Source organism: Anolis sagrei, chromosome 4 (genome assembly GCF_037176765.1).
Source record: "Anolis sagrei isolate rAnoSag1 chromosome 4, rAnoSag1.mat, whole genome shotgun sequence".
Taxonomy (NCBI): domain Eukaryota; kingdom Metazoa; phylum Chordata; class Lepidosauria; order Squamata; family Dactyloidae; genus Anolis; species Anolis sagrei.
Genome location: NC_090024.1, coordinates 66605454 through 66624337, shown reverse-complemented (window position 1 = coordinate 66624337; position 18884 = coordinate 66605454). Strand labels below are relative to the sequence as shown.

Here is an 18884-nt window from a genome sequence, read left to right as displayed (position 1 = left end):
GTGCTAGAATAGCTGAAGCGATAATACTGGGAGTTCTTTGGATGCCGAGCTTTAGCACAGCAGGTTAATCATCAGGTTAATGCCAGGCTTTAGCACAGCGGGTTAATCCCCAGCTGTAGTAAATATTGCCAACTGAAATGTTGACAGTTCAAAGCTCGGGTCAGGATGAGCTCTTGAACTTCAGCCCAGCTCCCTGCCCACCTAGCAGACCAAAAACTGAAATGTGAGTAGATAAATAGGTACAATGTTAAAGCAGGGAGGTATTTAGGCACAGTGATTCTATCAAAAGGGAGGAAGTTTACAAACAAAAAAGTTCTTTGGCAGGGAAGATGGAGCAACAGCCTCTCCCGTGGCTGGAACCGAGCACAGCCTCCAAGATGCCGAAAGATGGGAAAGCCTATATATACCTATGTTGTCTGTCTTGTCATTGTATAATTGGCATTGAATGATTTCTGTATATGTGTTCTGTGATCCGCTCTGAGTCCCCTTCGGGGTAAGAAGGGCGAAATATAAATATTGTAAATAAATAAACAAACAAACAAACAAATGCATCATCAGTATTTTCACAGTTGTTTTGCTCTCTTTGCTACTGAATCTGCAGATGAGGGCAAAAGAATCACTCTTGTCTTATTACTCTTCCTGTTTCTTCTTCAGAAATTATAAATTCCCCATCAGTTTTCTCTTGCATTCGCTCTACTACCCTGGACGTATGAAATCTCATCCGATTTCAGAAACTAAGCAGGTTCAAATCATGGGAGGTCAATCACCTGGAAAAACCAAGGAATTAGGAATACTAGACAGGATAGAGTAGCCTTATCACTCAGTGTAAAGCTGTTTTTGACATTCCCACTGGTCTACCTCAAATGTGCATTATGCAAAAATTGTACACACGCATGCACAGTTTTAAAAATATGGATAATGAAGTTTCCTGCCACATCCAATTTGGTTTAGATCTGCTTTAGTTTATCAGATGTTAGTTATTGGTTCTTTCAAAAACTGTAGAAAGAAGTAGCTAATAAGTAAATACAAGATGCCACAAGAATCTTTCCCCTCCCGCCAGATTGACTCTTTATAATAACTCACTGATGTTTCACGACTTGTTTATACCATTTTTGTTCTGTTTAATTGTTTTCCCAGGACCTGACCCAGTCTTGCATCAATCCTAAAACATTTTTTGCATCTATCCTTTAAAAATTCTGTTTTGCTGTCTTTCTTTCCTCAATCTAATTTTGCCAAGCTTCTTCTGGAATACAGCTCTTTAAGGAATCTAGGTCAGCTCCCATAGGTTCACCCTTGACACAAATTATTTGGTCCCACCCCAGGAAAAAGAAAAAATGCTTTACTGAGAAATATATTTTTCATCAGAAAAAATCAAGGGTTTTTTTTTTTTTAGGTTTTATAATATGAAAAAGAATCTGTTTCTGATATTACAGGATCATGAATGCATGTTTTATCTAAGCAAATGATATCATTTCTAGTTTTAGTGAGCTAGGCACAAACATATTAGCCATTTTCTGACTCCAGCCCTGTTCAACAAGGACTAAGAGACAGCTATAATCTCTGCTTGGTATCCTTGAAGTGACTGGCTTGAATTTGAAGGTGCTGGGGGTGGCCACAGCTGACAGGAGCTCTGGCATGGGCTGGTCCATGAGGTCACAAAGAGTCAGAAGCAACTGAGCGAATAAACAATAACAGCAATCTTTGCAAATTCAAGCAAAGCAAGGGTTAATTTTTTAAATATCTGCCTGCATTTGTTAAAAGGGCATAAGAGCAGTAGGGTACCACACATTATTCGTTTGTATCACAGTCCAGCTATACATTAACACTACACAATCATGGCACTATGATTTCACTGCCATGGCTCCATCAAACGGTATCCTGGGGTTTGTAGTTTAGGATGTTGCCATGGAAGTTAAAGTGGAATCACAACACTATAATTTATTGAACTAAATTGATTTTATAGTACACTGCCTTTAGATCTTTGGATACAAGACAGGCGAAATCGCCTGCAGAGTTACTTGGTCATTTACATCTCCAAAGAGGGAAATAATAGTTCCTTTCAGATCCTTCTATTTTTATATCAAAAATATTTTTATCATTTCACAATGTTTTGTTTAAGAAAAAAAATCTTTTTTTGTCTTCTATTTGCATTTTCTGGCTATGTAATTGCTACTCAGTGGAATTTGTAGAAATACGGTAGCCTGCATTAAAATGAATTGTTGCTGTTAATTGCTATCAAGTCAGTTTCAGCTTTTGGTGACCTTACAAATGAGAAATCTTCAAGTCAGCCTACCAACAGCCTTGCTCAGGTCCTGTAGGCTCAGGGCCATGGCTTCCTACATTGAGTATCTATCTGTAATATGAGTTTACTGTTTTTCAAACGCCTTCTGCCTTATCCACAGATATTGTCTTTTTTGGTGAGTCATGTCTTCTCATGATATGGCCAAAGTGAAACACTCTCAGTTTTGAACGTTCAGGCTGGATTTGCTATAGGACTCATTTATTTGTATTTTTAGCAGTCCATGGTATCCATAAAACTATTCTCCAGCAATAAATTTCAAGTGAATTGATTTTCTTCTTGTCAACTTTCTTCACTGTCCAGTTTTCACAACAATACAAAGAAATTGGAAATACAGTACAATACCCATATCAGAGGTGTATCTCTGGTTTAAATCCAGAGTTCTTCCGATTCCCAGTCAATTAAAATTAATACTGAATTTTTACATTAGCTTTCAATTCTACAGAGATGTTCTTCAAGTTGTATTTTGGCAGGATGGTTGGTTTAGTGTTCTTCTTCATCTGTAATATAACTTTTCATGTTGACAGTTGTGGTCTGTGCCATAATCTACTCTTATTTTTGCTGAAAAAATAGAGTTTCTCCATTTTATGCTTCCTATTATGTAGTCTATTTGATTTTTATATTGGCCATCAAATGATGTCTCCTTGGGTTGCTTGAAGAACGTGTTTACAATAAAGAAAAATGGACTTACAAAATTCAATCACTCTCTTGCTTCATTTCTTGTTCTTAGATCAATCTTTGATCCTTTGCAATATTTGATTCTGTTCTGTTTCCTACTTTTGCATTCCAACCATCTATGATTAACAAGAAGTCCCATTTCATTGTATGATTAATTTCCTCTAGGATTGTAGTACAAAATCTTTCAATTTCTTCCTCTGCCTCTTAGTTGGAGCACAACCTTGGATTATTATTATACCGATGTGTTTTCCCTGAAGTCTTATTGATATTATTTGTCCAGACTTTGTATTCTATTCTTCTACTGCTACATCTCTCATTGCTATTAGTCACAGCCCATTTCTTTTTAGATTTTCATTTCCTGATGAAATCATGTATAATTTTTAGAACCAAAATGTCCCATTACTATCAATTTTAGCCCACTAATTCCAAATATTGCAATGTTACACTTGTTTTATGTCTAGCTTCCCAATTCATGCTCCTCACCTTCAGTGTTCCTATACCATATGTTGTGCAGCTTCAGACTTTTCCATTCACCTCCAAAATGTCAACGGCTGAATGTCCTTTCAGCTTAAGTCCATTGCATCATTAGCCACAATGCTACTCATAGTTGTCCTCTCTGCCCCAGTAACTTGTTGAGTGCTATCCGAGAAATATCACATGCAAATTAATCATTTGTTCCTCTAAGTCTTTATTCTCCCTCTAAGGAATAAAGACTTATTCAAAGTATACAATATGCAGAATGCACAAAGAGGATAAGTTTGATGGTCCTTACTTTCTCCTTGAAAACCCATATGACTGGTAGAGAGAATTTTAAAAACACCAAAAATGACATGATAGTGTGTGAAAGTGGGTTGAAGAGAATACTCTTAACTCGAAATTGTTATTATTATAATTATTATAATTATTTATACCCCTGTTGTAGTTTGTCAAGAATCTGATGCTTCAGAGGATAAGCAAGGGGATTTTGTTGGGTCTCAGGAAGGGGTTTTGGGGAATGAAAGTGGCATGGAGAGATGTGTTAGTGAGTTTTCAGGATGTTAGAGAAAGCAAAATCTGTTCCCATGATAATCTGCCAGAGCTTGTTCCTGAGAGAAATGTGGGGGAGTGTTGTCGTTCAGCCAGCTGATGATAATGAGGGGTTTTGGGGTGCAGGGCCTGATGGTTCTGGAGGTGCTCAGACAAGGAGATGTTGAAACAGTATGGTTCCCTTGTTGGGAGAACGGAGGGGAGGTTGTAATCAGATGCTGTTCCTCTGTGTGAAAATGAAACTTTTAGAAGCTGACAAGCAGGGGAGGATAACAGAGAATCAAGGCTGCTCCAGCATGGGGAAAAATCCAGGTGTAAGCAGAGCCATGGGAAAGAGAGGAAGAGACAGGTCTCTCAAGGTCAACGGAATGCCTTCATGCACTGCAGTCCTTAAATTAGGGAAAGGAAACTGTTAGGTTTCAGATCAAGCAATGTCGCGAATGGAGTTAGAAACTCCTGCCTTGTTCTTGGTTATGTTTTAGCTTCAAACCAAGTTTCCTAGTCAGTTTTGCTAACAGTGTTGGAGATTTTAACTATGAATTCAAGCTCTTGTTTTGTTCCCTGCTTTTTAGATTAATGTTCAAGTTTTAACCATTGGAGATTTATCTTTTGCTTATTTGGACTTGTTCTTTCTACATATATTAAGATTTTTACTCTTTTATTTCCTTAAGGTGCCTTCAAGATAAGCAGTGAAAAAGCAGGTGTATGCAGAGTAATGTCATGGGAGAGAATTGAGACTTTTAAGTGGGCTTTAAGCATACTGCTCTGGGTGAAAAGAACGTTGCATCTCAAGTGGATACATCTCCTAAGTTCTATGGCCTTGTTTCAAGTGTTCAAGTTTTTGGATTGAGAGTCTTGTTCCTGGTTTTTTTATTTGACTTTCAAGTTCCTGGACTGTAATTCCTGTTCAGGTCTTCATGGTTTTCAGTCTGGATTATGATCTGTTTTGTTCTCAAGTTCTGATGTAACTTTGATCAAGTTTATGGATTTTGCCTTGTTTCCCCTGTATCATCTCAATGTGCAGTTCCAAGTTTTTTAATTCCTGTGATTTGATTCATGAAACTGAATGTCACCGACACTCAGCAACTTTGGAGTTTTAGGATTTGTATTTTGTATTTTGGCTTGTAATTTTTATTGTGCCTTTTAAAAATGTTTTCTTTAATAAACTTTACTTAGTTGATTTACTTACCTGCCTGTGTGGTGTCTGAGTGAAAAGGTGTCCCATGGTTGGGGCACAACAACCCCGCTTTATATCCCCCGAAGGGTAATCAAAGCGGCTTAACATAAAATTGGTAACAGATTCTTTTCTTTCAGCCTGGTTCCATCTTCCGATCAATTAAAAGAATGCAAACTGTGTTGAATCAGCTTGCATTGGTTCTGAGTCTTTTGACATATTATACTTACACTATAATTACAATGTATAGATATATAATATATGTTATATACACCAAGAGTAGGCAATTGTGAAATAATTTTTTCCTGAAAATTACTTGAAAAATTAGTCATGAGGAAAAGTGAGAACAATTGGCAAATTCACTCAAATATTTTAGCATGATTTCCTATCTACCACTTGTTCACTATAATTCATCCTACCTGTATTTGCTGCACATTAGCACATTTGAGTGTGTGATTAAGTGCCAGAGATAGGCAGATACAAGTCTTGTCAAATCCTCTTAGATTAGTACCGTTCACTAAAATCACATCGTCTTTTGGTTAGCACACTGGGCTTGGTTACTAAGGTTACCAAGTAGTTAAAAAGATCTGAATATAGCTTTTGTGTTCAAATTGTGTTGGATTCTTCCCTTCATCACCTCTCTAGTGCCCCACAGATAATTATTCCGAATCCTTTATGGACGAGTCAATTGAAATCAAAGGGTTACAACTACATGCAACACTGCTGCACTCTTTTCTGCTTTCTCTTTCCTCTTAAATCCTAGTACTGTAATAGACAAGTTTCAATTGAAATCACGATTGACCTGTTATCAGTAACAGAGAGCCTTTTCTCAGGCTTGGTGAAGCATAATCTGCATTGATTGTTATCTGATTAGAGGAGAATGCAGGCTGGCTTCCCCCGGTTACTTAAACCGGCATCTCACTGTTTGTCCTTAGAGACCACAGCTTCACTCAGGCAGAGAGTGTCTAGACAGTATTCATGATCCATCTGTCTGGCACAGCCAGGCTGATGGCAAACTCTATTAGAACTGGAATATTTTTCCTCTCTCTTCCTCCCCATCTCTTTTTCCGCTGTGAAGCAGTAATCTGACACTGAAAATTACTATCATTGTTGCAGTTCTCAAAATAGCAGTGCCAGACTTTCATTAACATCTATTCTAGACTGTTAAATATTTAAATAGATGGGAGAGTCACCCCTAAGGTAGGGCAGCTACAGCACACCTGGAAGGAGTGATAAATAAATAAACCAACAAGAATTAAAAGTACTGCCTGATATCAGCAAGAAGATCAGATATCGTAGTCGGATATGTGCCATATACTATGACTGAGAACATCATCTGGGCAGGTGGAGCATGCTGTTTAGTACCTGAATAGGTACCACAAGCTCCTTTCCATCACATGTACACATTGTAAAAACCTAATTTTTCTCTCTACATAATGCAATATGAAAAATATACAGAAAATGAAACGTAAACATAAAGTATCAGACCGGACCATTATGTCAGCGGTCAAACACATAGTACAATAGTAACATCAGCAAAGTATAAATTTTCCAATTGCTTTTTATAAACATCTGGAATAAAGAAAAGTCTCATGAATTTGTCCAATCCAATTGGACAAAAAGAACCAGTAGTGTTTAAAATCTTTTTGAAATTTCAAGAGAAACCATTGTGGGAAGAGGAGAATAACTGATAAATCGAATATCTCATAATCATACAAATTCCATAGATCAGAATAATACTAAACAATTCTAAAAAAAAAATCCCAATTATATTTCAGCGCCATATTCCTATGTGCAAACTAGACCTCTCAACCTCTGAGGATGCCTGTCATAGATGTGGGTGAAACATCAGGAGTGAATGCTTCTGAAACATACAGTCCGGAAAACTCACAGCCACCCATAAAATACATTGTTGGATGCAGACTTCCGGTTCAAACCACATGAAACATGGTTTCTTAACTATGTGCAAATAAAATTCAATGCTATTGACCTATGAACTGTTTTTTTTTTAATCATGGCTTTTACACATGAATTGCATACAGTCATTTTTGTATCTCGTTTGTTTTCCAGTTGCTCATGGTGAAATAGAAATGAGAAAAGAAGAAATGAGAAATGAAGAAAACAGATTGGTTTGCAGGATAATTTGTGGCTAAAGCAATGGCTAACACAAACCACAATTTAGCACGGCACTTGTAGAGGTTTTCCCCCCAAAAAAGGTACCAAATCCCATTGTTGGCTAGGACTAGGATGTTATGCACAGTTTAAAACTAACAAAACGTATCAAATCCCTTCAGTAAAGGACTTGGAAAATTGCATTTTGTAGCAATGTTTTGTTTCATGTAAATATCACATGCAAATTAATCATTTGTTCCTCTAACTCTTTATTCCCCCTCTAAGGGTCAAATTTGTTTGAATTGATTTGGTACCTTTTGGAAACACGGTCTACAATGGTGACCACAGAGGTCAATGGACTTTATAGTTCAGAGAGTGTTGTGGATTTATCCATCTAATTACATTAAATATCTCTTTATCTCCTAGAGCAATGTCGCAGTTACTGCCTCTATTGCAGATTAATACAACAGGTCCAATCTTTTGTGCAAAGACATTATTAACAACGCTCTTTTGTACAACTAATAAGTAGAACAAAAAATCTGAAACTCTGAAATACATTCTTTTCTCTACCATCCTCTTATTGTTCAGCTACTCTGTATGCTATTTTAAGAATGCATATATTTAAATTAGTTAACATTTTAATTCAACACTGTCTTTTACCTCCTCGTACAAGCGTGCCAGCTTAGCAACAAATTATTTCACCTATCTTTTTACTTATCCACCTGTTTACTTTTTGACCTTAATAAATGGTTCTCCTATTCATCTGCTTTTAGGAATAATAAAACTCCAGCATATGCTACCTCAAATGGATGCACAATATTCCTCAGAGGTTATTTTAGTATAAAGTCACACACCACACCATATGGCTAAATTTTATAGATATATATATGAGCAAATATTTTATTCATCAAAGCATTCTGACCATAAATCAGCAAAAGAACTGATGAATTCCCAGGAATGCAAGTGCACAGATTAACTTTGCACACCTGAGCAGTCCCAATGCAACAAAGGTGCAAAGGATTTCTTGCAGGATTATTGCCCTAGACTGAAACATCACAGAAGGGGAAACATGAAATCTGGCTGTAAAATACATAAAATGAAGCTTACAAGACATTAGAGTCTGCAATCCTCTGAGTGAATGCACTGGAATGAGGGGCACAGCTAGTCTTCTGAAGTTATTATTTCAGTAATAATATTAGAAGACTGGCTCAATAATAACTCAATAATAACCAGAAAATTTTATTTTAATTTTAATCCAGACTCTGCTTGCCATGACCTAAAATGAAAAGTCAATTTATGTTCCTTACGCTGGACAATAATTAAAAAGAAGGTATAAAACTATATTGACATATTTGTTTTCCTTGCATTCAAGCTGTGAAGAGTATTGACTGTGCAATTTCCCCATAATTTTGTATGATATTATGAATATATCTTAGCAATTAAGTTGCAAGCATAATCTTTATAACTAGGAAAGCATAATGCACTAACACTAATAAGGGGGAATTGAATGATAAATCTTTACCGCTCCTGTCATCTTTGGTTTATATTATTAGGTACTCTCTGCAAAGAATAGATCTAACATAAAAGTACAAAATGGTGTAATTAAATTTAACTACTACAATACAGTAATTACACAGCTGAATATCCAGTCTTTAGCTTTCCTAGCAGTTAAAAATCCAGGATTCAAATTGTTAATTCTTGTTTCTTGTTCTGGTGTTATCAAAGTGTGGTGTCCTCAGAAATACTTGAAGTTGGTTTCTGCACAAAGTCTAGAGCACTACACAGTTTGGATCCAATTCAGCATACAGTGTTTGCAAAGGTGGGATTCTGCAGTATTCGGAATAGTAAACAGAAGTGATTCATATCGAGCCCCATACTGAACAAATTAACCGTAAGGCAACATTCCCCACTCTTGCCCAGGGCTCTATAGCCAGCTGGGAAAGCAAAGCTATGCACAGAGCACTTATTTACATGCATACTTCCCATGAAGGCACAGGATTGTGCATGTGGAAGCCTGCTTCTGCAAATGTATGTATCCTGTCCAGGTTGGAGAAATATGTTCAAACCATGGAATTTAAAGACCCATGAAAGATTTGCTAACTAGCAATGTCTTTATCTGAATACAAAAATACAACCTTAAGCTGAAACTAGGGAATGCTGAGTGTTTGAGGGATCCTCAAACATTTTGGGCATTTTTGGTTTGTTTTAGTAATTAGTCTTCAACATAGTTGGTTAAAAAGTTTCTATAGAAGCTATAAAATGCACCAGACTACATCTCAGTATAAAGTCTATTCATCTTAAAATGTTAAAGGCCAAATTATTAAAGCTTGTCCATGGTGTCTGCTATAGTGTGATTCCAGAAACCAGTGTAGATACCAAAACTTGTGATGCTCAAGTCCCATTATATCAGTGGTTTCCAACTCCCAGGTGTTTTGGACTTCATCTTCCAGAAATCCAAGCCATTTTACCAGCTGTTTGGAATTATGGGTCTTGAAGTCCAAAACACCTGGAGGACCAAAGGTTGGGAACCACTGCATTATATACAGTGGCATAGTAGGGTGGTGTCTGTTATATAAAACAGCAAAATTAAAGCTTGCCTTATGGATAGACAGATAGATAGGTAGTTTATTTAATGCTTAGACCAGTGGTTCTCAACGTGTGGGTCCCCAGATGTTTTGGCCTTCAACTCCCAGAAATCCTAACAGCTGGTAAACTGGCTGGGATCTCTGGGAGTTCTAGACCAAAACACCTGGGGACCCACACGTTGAGAACCACTGACATCTTTCACATATAGGGCAGATAAAGAAATACATGAAAACCAGATTATAAAATACAATACGAAATACACAATGAAAATCTATATAAATAAAAATGTAATGTTCGTTTGTGGGATTAACATAACTCCAAAACCGCTGGATGAAATTTGGGCACAATACACCTATCAGGCCAACGAGTAACCATCTCTCATAAAAACACTGAAAAATACTGTGGAAGAAACTTTAAAAGCCAAAAATTAAAAAATACATTACAACACATGCACAAAACCACATGCACACACACACATATGCACATATATATACACACACAAAACACATATACACAGATGGGCCACAGCAACGCATGGCAGGGGACAGCTAGTACTATATAAACAATCACAACCATTAAAATGCTACATAAATCGATGGTGAGATGCACCCTTAAAATACTGCTTAAAATACTATGTGAATTGGTACTTCCATAGGTAAAAACCAAGTAGAATTCAGTATTGATAACATTTAAATAAAAAAAAACTTTGGATAGAAACAGCCACACCATAATTAGACGAAAGCATCCCCAGAACAGTCAATTGCAATGTCAGAAATTAATCTTGCCCAGATTTTCTGCAATGTCAGAGCAAAAAGAGATACCTTGTGGGTAATCACAGGGTTCATGTCAGCCAGGAGATGGAAAATATTTTCTGAAACCACGTTGAATATATAAAACAGCAAAAATAAAGCTTGCCTTGTGGATTTTAAAAAAAATATTTTCAAGCTATGGATGTTTGAATCCATGGATATGGAGGTTCATCTGTATTATTATGATCCTCCAGAGGTTGAGTGGAGCCCCTGGTGGTGCAGTGGGTTTAACCCTTATGCCGGCAGGACTGCTGACCAATAGGTCAGTAGTTCGAATTGGAGAAGAGAGGATAAGCTCCCTCTGTCAGCTCCAGCTCCCCATGTGGGGACATGAGGGAAGCCTCCCACAGGATGGTAAAAACATCAAACATCTGGGCTTCCCCTGGGCAACATCCTGCAGATGGCCAATTCTCTCACGCCAGAAGTGACTTGCTGTTTATCAAGTCACTCCTGATACAGAAAAAAAGAGGTTGAGTTTCTATGGGACTTGAACCCTGATTTCCCAAGTCCTAGTACAAAACCACAATGGCTCCCTTTATTTTATTCTATTGGTTCTATTTGTTTTGGATTTCACATTTATATATTATATTTATGTATTTTATTATTTTGTTCCTGTTTTGTTACCTCTCCACAGACCTTCATCAATTGGACAAAATAAAAATGTAGTCAATTAAAAAAACTCTTTTACCCATTTTTATGAATAACAGCTTAAAATATTATATTATCAGTGAAACATATGTTAATAGTCTGACAAAATAAAATTCATTAAAAAAAATCTGCCAAGACATCTTTTTTTCTCTTTCCCAGGGAATGTTATTCTTCTTTTTCATTTAACATTATCCTCTTGTGAGCAATAAATAGTTGTGGAATAAAGAGCAATTCTCCCAGGACTTGTTATTTAAGAGTTTGGGGTCATGGAACAGGATACTTTGATAGTGTTAGTGAGCAAGGCTTAAATGTTCCCTTTTAGTTTTTCCAAACTTTACAGGCAGTTTTAATATTTGGAGGATTCTTAAAATAAAGCTTTCTCAGTTACTTCTCAGAAAAGGTATGTAATTTGAAAATTCTGTCCATTTATTTTATGAGTGTTCAGAAGAAGAAGAAAAGGAAGAGGAAGAAGAAGAAGAAGAAAAAGTTGAAAAAGAAGAAGTGTTCGACTTGCAATTTAGTGATACGAAGTCCAGCATATACTGTATATCTCCTTTGCTGTGTCATACTGTGTTTTGTATCAGTAAAATGATGATGATGATAATAATAATGATGGTAATATTTTTTTTATTTCTTGTTCGCCTCTCCTCATGGCTTGAGGCAGGTTACAACATTGCTAAAACACACATTCATCTAAAAAATTCCTTAAAATACCCATATTTAAATATATTTCAAAGGGAAATGCCAAAACTATACAAAGGAGGCATGGCAAAACTGCTGGACAGACTTTTTGCCAACGTATCAGTCTTAACACACATTTTAACTTCTTCTCAAGCCTCAGGCCAGTATCTGCCCCCTGCATATTGCTTTCTTCAGAGAACCCCGTATTTCCTATGTTACAAGCTAACCAATTAGACATTTTTGGTTATGCAGCTCTATTGAAATCTCCATAATGACCCATCTCTGGACAGTCTTCTGCTACAAGGAACAAGATCACCCTCATCAAGCCTTTTGGAAATGCATCCTGTAGCAAAAGTCAGAATCTATAGATTACAGAATGAAGTAACGCATCTTGACTGTGGAGATGGAGCTAGTGCAACACACAGAAATCCCTGCCAATTTACCAGCTGTTAAGATTACTGGAAGCTGAAGGCCAAAACATCTGGGGACCCACAGGTTGAGAACCACTGTACTAAAGGATAGCAATGCCAGAGCCATCTCAGGGGTCAGCTGCCATTCTTCTACTCAAGCAATCATAAAGGTCAGAAGTGCTACTACGGTGGAGAGAACAGAGTGAAGTCAATGCTTCTTTTCAGTTCTTCTGGGTCAAACTAAGTTCTTGACTTTCACTACTCAACTCCAAGAAGGATGTTCCTTTTAAAATAAGAATTAAGGTACAGTACTTACACTGACCCTTAGATCAGTTGACCTAGTTTTGTGGGATTGGTTTTTTGACTAAAATAACAAGAGAAACAGAAAAGTAAATTGTTAAACATTTTAAAACCTGGTCTTATAATAGGCACTAGCATCAGAATGGTTGAAACTGTAAAAGATCTCTTTAACCCACACACACATACAATTACAAAAAGCACTAATCCAACAATATTTTATCCTAGTGGGAGTTCACATACAATAGCTTGTTATGTGAAGTCTCCCCATGTATAGGCAATTGTGACATTCCGATCAAGGGCAATCTATTAGTAACTTATTTGTTTTCTTAATCATGCTGGACATTCCTTCAGGACTTCACTGTTGACACAGAAAGTTTACAAAATTCAAATTCTCTTGTCACAGGAATAGAGTGCCATGGTAAAGAATTATTTTTCCTCCTTTCAATAAACATATCCAATAACTCATGATTATCAATGTAAGATTTTTTTTATAAATGTAGTCTGACTTTCACCACAGGACAATTCATAGCAAATAAAAATATGTCTGTTAGCTTTTTATAGTAAGTTTTATTGCCATTCAAATTTGCAGATAAAACAGAGCATAAGCTAGAAGAAAAACCCAACCGCTAAAAGAAAGCAAATCTAAGAAATACGAGAAAAAAGAACATAACAACAATGACTGTGTTTTTGTTCTACAGCATGTATGCTGGTAATATTGGAAGGCAGCACCTTGATGGTTTCATTGCAGCTTTTCCTAACATAGAACAAAATTCAGTGCAGAATATAGAATTATCACATGAAGGCAAAGACTTACAGCTGAAGATACTTGGAGGTGGATGTTCAGTCACAAGCAGGCAATTCTCCTCATCACTGTTATCTCCACAATCGTTTTGTTGGTTACAGATCAGTGAGCCAAGATACAAGCATTTACCACTAGTGCAGGTGAATTTGCACTCTGAAAAAAGAAAAGAAAAAAGCACGTGAATACTTTCTGGTTTTATGCTTCAACTTGTACAGTGGGTCCTTGGTATCCACTGGGATTTGTCTCCAAAATCCATAGATTCTCAAGTCCCATTATATACAATGGATACAGTCATTTGGAATCCATTATTTAAAGTATTAAAAGAAAAGTTTACCTTTTTTTAATGACTATTTTCAAGCAGTGGGCAGTTGAATTCATGGAGACAGAATCCATGAATATATAGGGTTGACTATATACAGGGATTTAAATCAAATTTTCCTCCTGTGGAGTATGAATAACATACTCCACAAACATTTAACAACAATCATATGACTTGAACAATGAATATCCTTAAGCAAAACACTGGATAACTATTGAAATGATCAGATCATATTCTGTCATCTTTTATTTTGTGTCTTCAAACATGACTTTGTCAATACTATATATGCCCATCTACTTACTTCACTAGGGAGCCAATACATTTATTATGAGAAAAAAAGTCATAATCTAAGTACAAGTTTGTGCAAACAGTTCTTAGAGTTTGTGTAAACCAATAAAACAGGATTGATCCGGTTCAATAAATGACTTTTGTGAAGTGGGAAGTAAGCAGTCACTCCCCTTGGTGGTATGGTCGGGCATTCTAAGCTGAAAGAGTTGCCTTCAAAATTTGGGAGAGGATTCTAGAGAACGCAAGATAGTCTTGTGGGTCTATAATAGCAAATCAATCTCCACAGTTATAACATGAATCTGAACGAAATTCATATTAATTTCTTCTAATGTCAAGTCTTAAACATGCATGCTTCAGTAGAAGGAGCTTGAAGACACATGGACCTCTTTCACTGCAACAAAGAAAGCTTTCATCAACATGAATATGGTCTTTCGGTCCTCATGATACTAAATCCAAATTGTGGATTTGTCTGAATTTTTAAACTTTTCACAAAGTTGCTGATTTACAGGAAACAAACAGTGTAAATCATAGTCGCATTCCATTTAAGACACTTTAGGGATGTCTCTGTTTTGAGTGCAGAAGGCACCAGGTTTAATCCTGAAAATATCCACAAATAGCTGGGGAAAAATCTGCCTGAAACTTCAGGAATCTACCACCAAATCTCTGAAATAACATGAGGCAGCTTCCTAAATTCCACAAATGCTACAAAAACATTAAGAAAAGTTATGATCTTACTTTTGAACACCACCATATATAGAAAAATAATGCATTATTTGAAAATCTCACCGTTTTCAAAGCACATTTATCATTTTGAGCAGCTGCAAAGTTGGTTCTAGACATTCTAAATAATGTATACTTCATTTGAATTGACCCTGGGCAAGAGTTGCCTGTCTGTATCACTGTCAGCTCTGAAGTGGACATATCATAATAATCATTAGCTCATCTCTGCCTTTAGAAATGGCTTTAAAAGCTGCAAAATATTTTAACTTTGACACTGTAAGAATCCATCCAGCCCCATAAAATTATATCTCTGCCCACTTTTTTTACTGCCAGATGGAGATTAACAAACTGGAGGACTGCAGTAGTCAAATAGTCACTGTTTCACCCTATGTGCTCATTTTCAAATGTCATTATTGCAGAGCTACAGCATACATTTTGAGATTTTTTTTGTAGCTTGGTATTAAAAGAATACTTCAACTGGTTGTAGACTTCCTCTGCTTTTTAAAATTATTATTATTCAAAAATTGATGAATATGATTATCTAATTCTGGCTTTGGATTTATGCACGTCGTCTAATTCACAAATATATATTATTTTACTGTTGTTTTAAATTTTTGTTTAATTGCTTTTAATTGTTTTTGTTTGGGCATGGAATAATGCCACTTATGTAAGCCACCCTGAGTCCCCTTCAGGGTGAGAAGGACGGGATGTAAATGTCAAAAATAAATAAATAAGTGATAAATAGGACAAACACAGCCATTAATATACAATTAATTCCATTACAACTTTTACATTACATGTTATTAATGAACCTTGTAGCAAAGTATGACCTGTCATCTTTTCAATTTATTTCAAAATAGAAATCAATTTCCCCCTTATCCAATAGCTTGACCAGAGTAGGTAGCAAATATTTCCATCTCGTGCCCCCTGTCTCCAACAACTATCAGTAACTCTTGTGTAAATCTGATTCATAGAGTCAGATAAATGTACACTGTAAGTTATAAAAGCAATCTTTCCAGTTGCAATGCAATAGAAAGTACATGTTTCTAAATCCATTTCCAACTAGCTACGAAATAGCTCTAGAAATCAATTTTCCATTTAGTCTGATAGTTATTAAGACTTTGTTCCAAACTGGTCAAAGTGCCTTCTTCGTGGCAGACCTTTTAAGTCATGCAACAAGCTAGCATTACAGCTTTCTATGTTTGAAAATGTCACACATTTCTTGTTTGGAAGGGTATTTTAACACAAAAAATCAATTTCTTCCCTACAAAAGATTTGAAGGCATATAGCAGCCAACAACAGTACAATCTTCTCGGAGTCCCATTAAAGCACTACACGAACATTTCATGATTCATTGATTGTGCAAAATAATCTCTGTCTTTGCCAGGGAGAGGAGGGAGGTCTACATTTTTACCATTCTTATGCCTTTTTCTTTTAAAAAAATATAGTTTGAATAATGTATATTGTTTTCATATGATCACAGAATCATAGAGTTGGAAGAAACCTCATGGGCCATCCAGTCCAACCCCCTACCAAGAAGCAGGGATATCGCATTGAAAGCACCAATTAATCAATTGTTTAATTGGTTTTTTAACACTTTATCATCAGATTTTTTTTACTGCTTTCTTGTTTTAACCTTGGTGTAAGTCGCCTTGGTTCCATGTCGGGAGAAAGGCAGGATGCAAATTAAATAAATAGGAAAGTAAGAAGAGGCATTTTAGCCTGCATTAATTCGGTGCCAGTCACAGTATGGCAATACTCATTCATGCATCAGAAAATGGGGAATACACTCAAAGAAAAACAATCAGTGGCCACGTGAGCTGGGGGATTCTGGAAAATGTAGTCTAGAAAATAGTAATGTTTCCACATTCTACTGGTCAAATAAACTAGAGCCAGCCTGCACAATTGTGCCTAATGACACACCAGAGAGATCTCAATAAATTGAGTTGTTACACAGCTTGTCTAGACAGAAGAAGGGGGAGACAAGCTGATCCAATTTTTAAAGACACGCCAGCATGACTGTGTTTTATAAATAACTTTTCAAAGCTATTCAACTTCCTTCTTCAGTTTCAAGTGGCAATTAGTGATCTCGGCTGGTCAGTTACAGAACAATCCCTAACCCCAGTAGGTATAAAATATTAGCAGCTACAGATTAGAAGATTAGTGGGATTTTAAAACATCGTTACGCTTAATTATATTTTCCCAGGACATTATTTTTGCAGGAGAAAGGAAAAAGTTAACAAGGCAGGACCTGATGTCAACAAGCTCTAAGTTATTAGGTTATTTTAATTCAATGAACTTTAGGTTTGAATATTTCATAAATGCTTACAAGCTTGTAATATTTCTTTTTAAAACTGTTACTCACCATCAGCAGTAGGACCCATAACAAAAATCAAACACATTACATGGACCAGAGAACCGGCAAGAAGCCCAGATACCAATTCTGTCCTTGCATTGACTCTGACAACATTATCACAAGACTAAATAACATCAGGCCCAATACCAAAGCCTCATTCACCTGCTAATCTTCCAATGTGATAGATACCATACTGTGTAGCAATGTCCTTCTGCTTGCTACATAGGACAAATAGGTTAGACTCTGTTCAAAAGAAAAAAAATAAATGTCTGGTATCAAAAAAGGCAGTATGTAGAAATCAATGAGAGCGCATTTCAACTTTGCAGTTTTAATTTTGTAAAACATTATTACCTTTTTGATCACTGTTGCTAAATTAGAGATTGCTAAAAACTCTAAAAGCGGTGGAAAAAAGCTTGGAAGATATTGAAAAGCTCACTGATAAAGTCAATGGACTAGAAGGTCAGTTGACTTTCAATACTTTCCCTTTGTCAACTATATGAATAACAATTAACACAAAATACATCTTCCACCACTACAAGGAGGACAATGAAAAGATGTCTTAGAAGAAACCCCAAGCATCACAGAATCATAACCTTTGCCACACCACCAAGTTTTATTTGAAATATTCATTTATTTACAGTTGAATTATATATCTATTCTGTTGTTGTTCAATAATAATTTAGGGAAAACTAAGTTTTAATTTATTTAGTCTTGGGACTTGGAACTTTATGCTGGTCTATGACCATAATAAGGATTTTTGATTTTTGGACTTGGAATATGACTGTTTACTTATCTACTACATTTGTTAATTTATGCAGTCATACTAAAACAATCCTGCTCATCACTCATTATTACTGTTACTAATAGAAACTGGAGCTAATTTGCATAATTTAAGCTCCAACAAAATTGTCACTGATTGTGTTGTTTTCATTTTATTTGCATTATAACCTGACCATTTACCATTTTTCAACTTCAATGCTCATAAATGTCGATTCCTCTGCTCAGCTGCTCACAAATAGATACACACGAAGGAGAGTCGTAGTTATTATATAACCTGCATCTCACATTCTCCAAATTCCCACTTTTATTGTAAAGAGCAGGCAATATCTGTATGTGGAACTCTATCTCACCAGCTGAGTAATACAGGAAAACTGAAGTCCCAGCATTCTTGTGAGAGCAAGATATTAGGAAATTGAGTACAATTCTGAGATAGAATTGTACTCCATTCTATCTCAGTTTTTATTGTCTTCAACACATAGAAGTTGGCTTCCTGAAGGGGAAAAGTATTGATTTATGAAGTTGCTTCAAGCAGTTTGGAACCATTGAAATTCAGAGTTCCAAAAAACATGCATAATAAGCCTCTCCAGAGGACAACTCCATAGGGACGCTTTGTCTTAGAGAATGCAGAGTGATGGGGTCAGAGAGAGAGAGAGGATGGCATATGACCCCAGAAAGGATGTCTAGAATGTATTAGGGAGTGCCAAATCTGTGTTGGAAATATGAACAAGAAGGGGCATTTTACCATATGTGGTGAACTTGCGAGAAGGCCCAAAAGTTTTGGATTCAAATGCATACACAGATTCAAATATTAGTAAAGAGAGGCATATCACCAAAACAAGAACTGTTTCTTTTTTAACTTTTGGATGAGCTGCTGAAAAAGGACCATAGAAGAATAC

General features: G+C 36.2%; 1 protein-coding gene across 2 annotated transcripts in view; it reads right to left on the bottom strand.

Moving 5' to 3' along the window:
- The window catches only part of LDLRAD4 (low density lipoprotein receptor class A domain containing 4), a 334558-nt gene that overhangs the window by 156594 nt on the left and 159080 nt on the right, over window positions 1-18884 (bottom strand). For both annotated transcript variants that reach the window (XM_060775010.2, XM_060775009.2), the window contains one exon: window positions 13538-13678. In XM_060775010.2, the coding sequence (XP_060630993.1) occupies window positions 13538-13678 (141 nt within the window). The remainder of the gene's footprint in view (window positions 1-13537; window positions 13679-18884) is intronic.